The sequence below is a fragment of the Pyrgilauda ruficollis genome, unplaced genomic scaffold, assembly GCF_017590135.1.
Source record: "Pyrgilauda ruficollis isolate IOZ18807 unplaced genomic scaffold, ASM1759013v1 scaffold377, whole genome shotgun sequence".
Lineage (NCBI taxonomy): Eukaryota > Metazoa > Chordata > Aves > Passeriformes > Passeridae > Pyrgilauda > Pyrgilauda ruficollis.
Window position 1 is genome coordinate 46,559 of NW_024525234.1, and position 913 is coordinate 47,471.

General features: G+C 69.4%; 1 protein-coding gene across 1 annotated transcript in view; it reads right to left on the reverse strand.

Moving 5' to 3' along the window:
- The window catches only part of TNS2 (tensin 2), an 11,128-nt gene that overhangs the window by 6,756 nt on the left and 3,459 nt on the right, over positions 1–913 (reverse strand). Inside the window, exon 6 of the mRNA XM_041476099.1 lies at positions 6–528. Within this exon, the coding sequence (XP_041332033.1) occupies positions 6–528 (523 nt within the window). The remainder of the gene's footprint in view (positions 1–5; positions 529–913) is intronic.

Consider the following 913-nt stretch of genomic DNA (forward strand, 5'->3'; position numbering starts at 1 on the left):
CCCACCCCCGGGGCCCTCGTGCCTTATTCCTCCTCCCAGAGCCCCCCTCGATCCCCCCATTGCTCCCAGCAGCTCCCCCAGAGCCCTCCCAGACCCGCTCCGGGTGCCCCAGATGTTACCCCAGCTGTTACTCCAGTTGCTGCCCCAGATGTTGCCCCAGTTGTTTCCCCAGTTGTTGCCCGTTATTGCTCTAGCTGTCGCCCCAATAGCCCCAGTTGCTGCCCCAGCAGTTGCCCCAGCTGCTGCTTCTCCAGCTCCTGCCCCAGCAGTTGCCCCAGCAGCCCCAGCAGTAGCCCCAGCAACCCCAGCAGTAGCCCCAGTTGCCCCAGCAGTTGCCCCAGCCGCCCCCCCGCCCCGCAGCCTCACCGTGTAGTTGGGGCCGTGCCGCGCCCCCAGTAGCCGGGCCAGGTGCCGCAGGTGCCCCCCGGGCCCCCCCTCGCCGCCCCCCGGGACGGCCACGCTCAGGATCCGCTCGGTGACGAAGGTCAGGTCCAGCTGGGGGAACGGGGGGGCCTCGGGGCTGGGGGGTCACCGCATGTCCCCCGTGTCCCCCCCGCGCCACTGCCATGGCCGCTCGCGTCACTTGTGTGCCACCCCCACGACCCCCCCCCTCCCCTTTGTGTCCCCTCTCATGTCACCTCTCATGTCGCTCCATGTCCCCCCGATGTCACCTCTCGTGTCCCCACCATGTCTCCCCTGATGTCACCTCTCGTGTCCCCCCCATGTCCCCGCGATGTCACCTCTCGTGTTCCCTCCACGTCCCCCCGTGTCACCCTCTGTGTCTCTTTTGTGAACCCCCCGTGTCCTCCCTGGGTCCCCTCGGTGACCCCCCCCGAGTGCCGCCCCCAGTCCCACCCAGTTCCCATCGTGTCACCTCCGTGTCCCCTCGTGTCACCCCCCCCGTCCCCGTCTG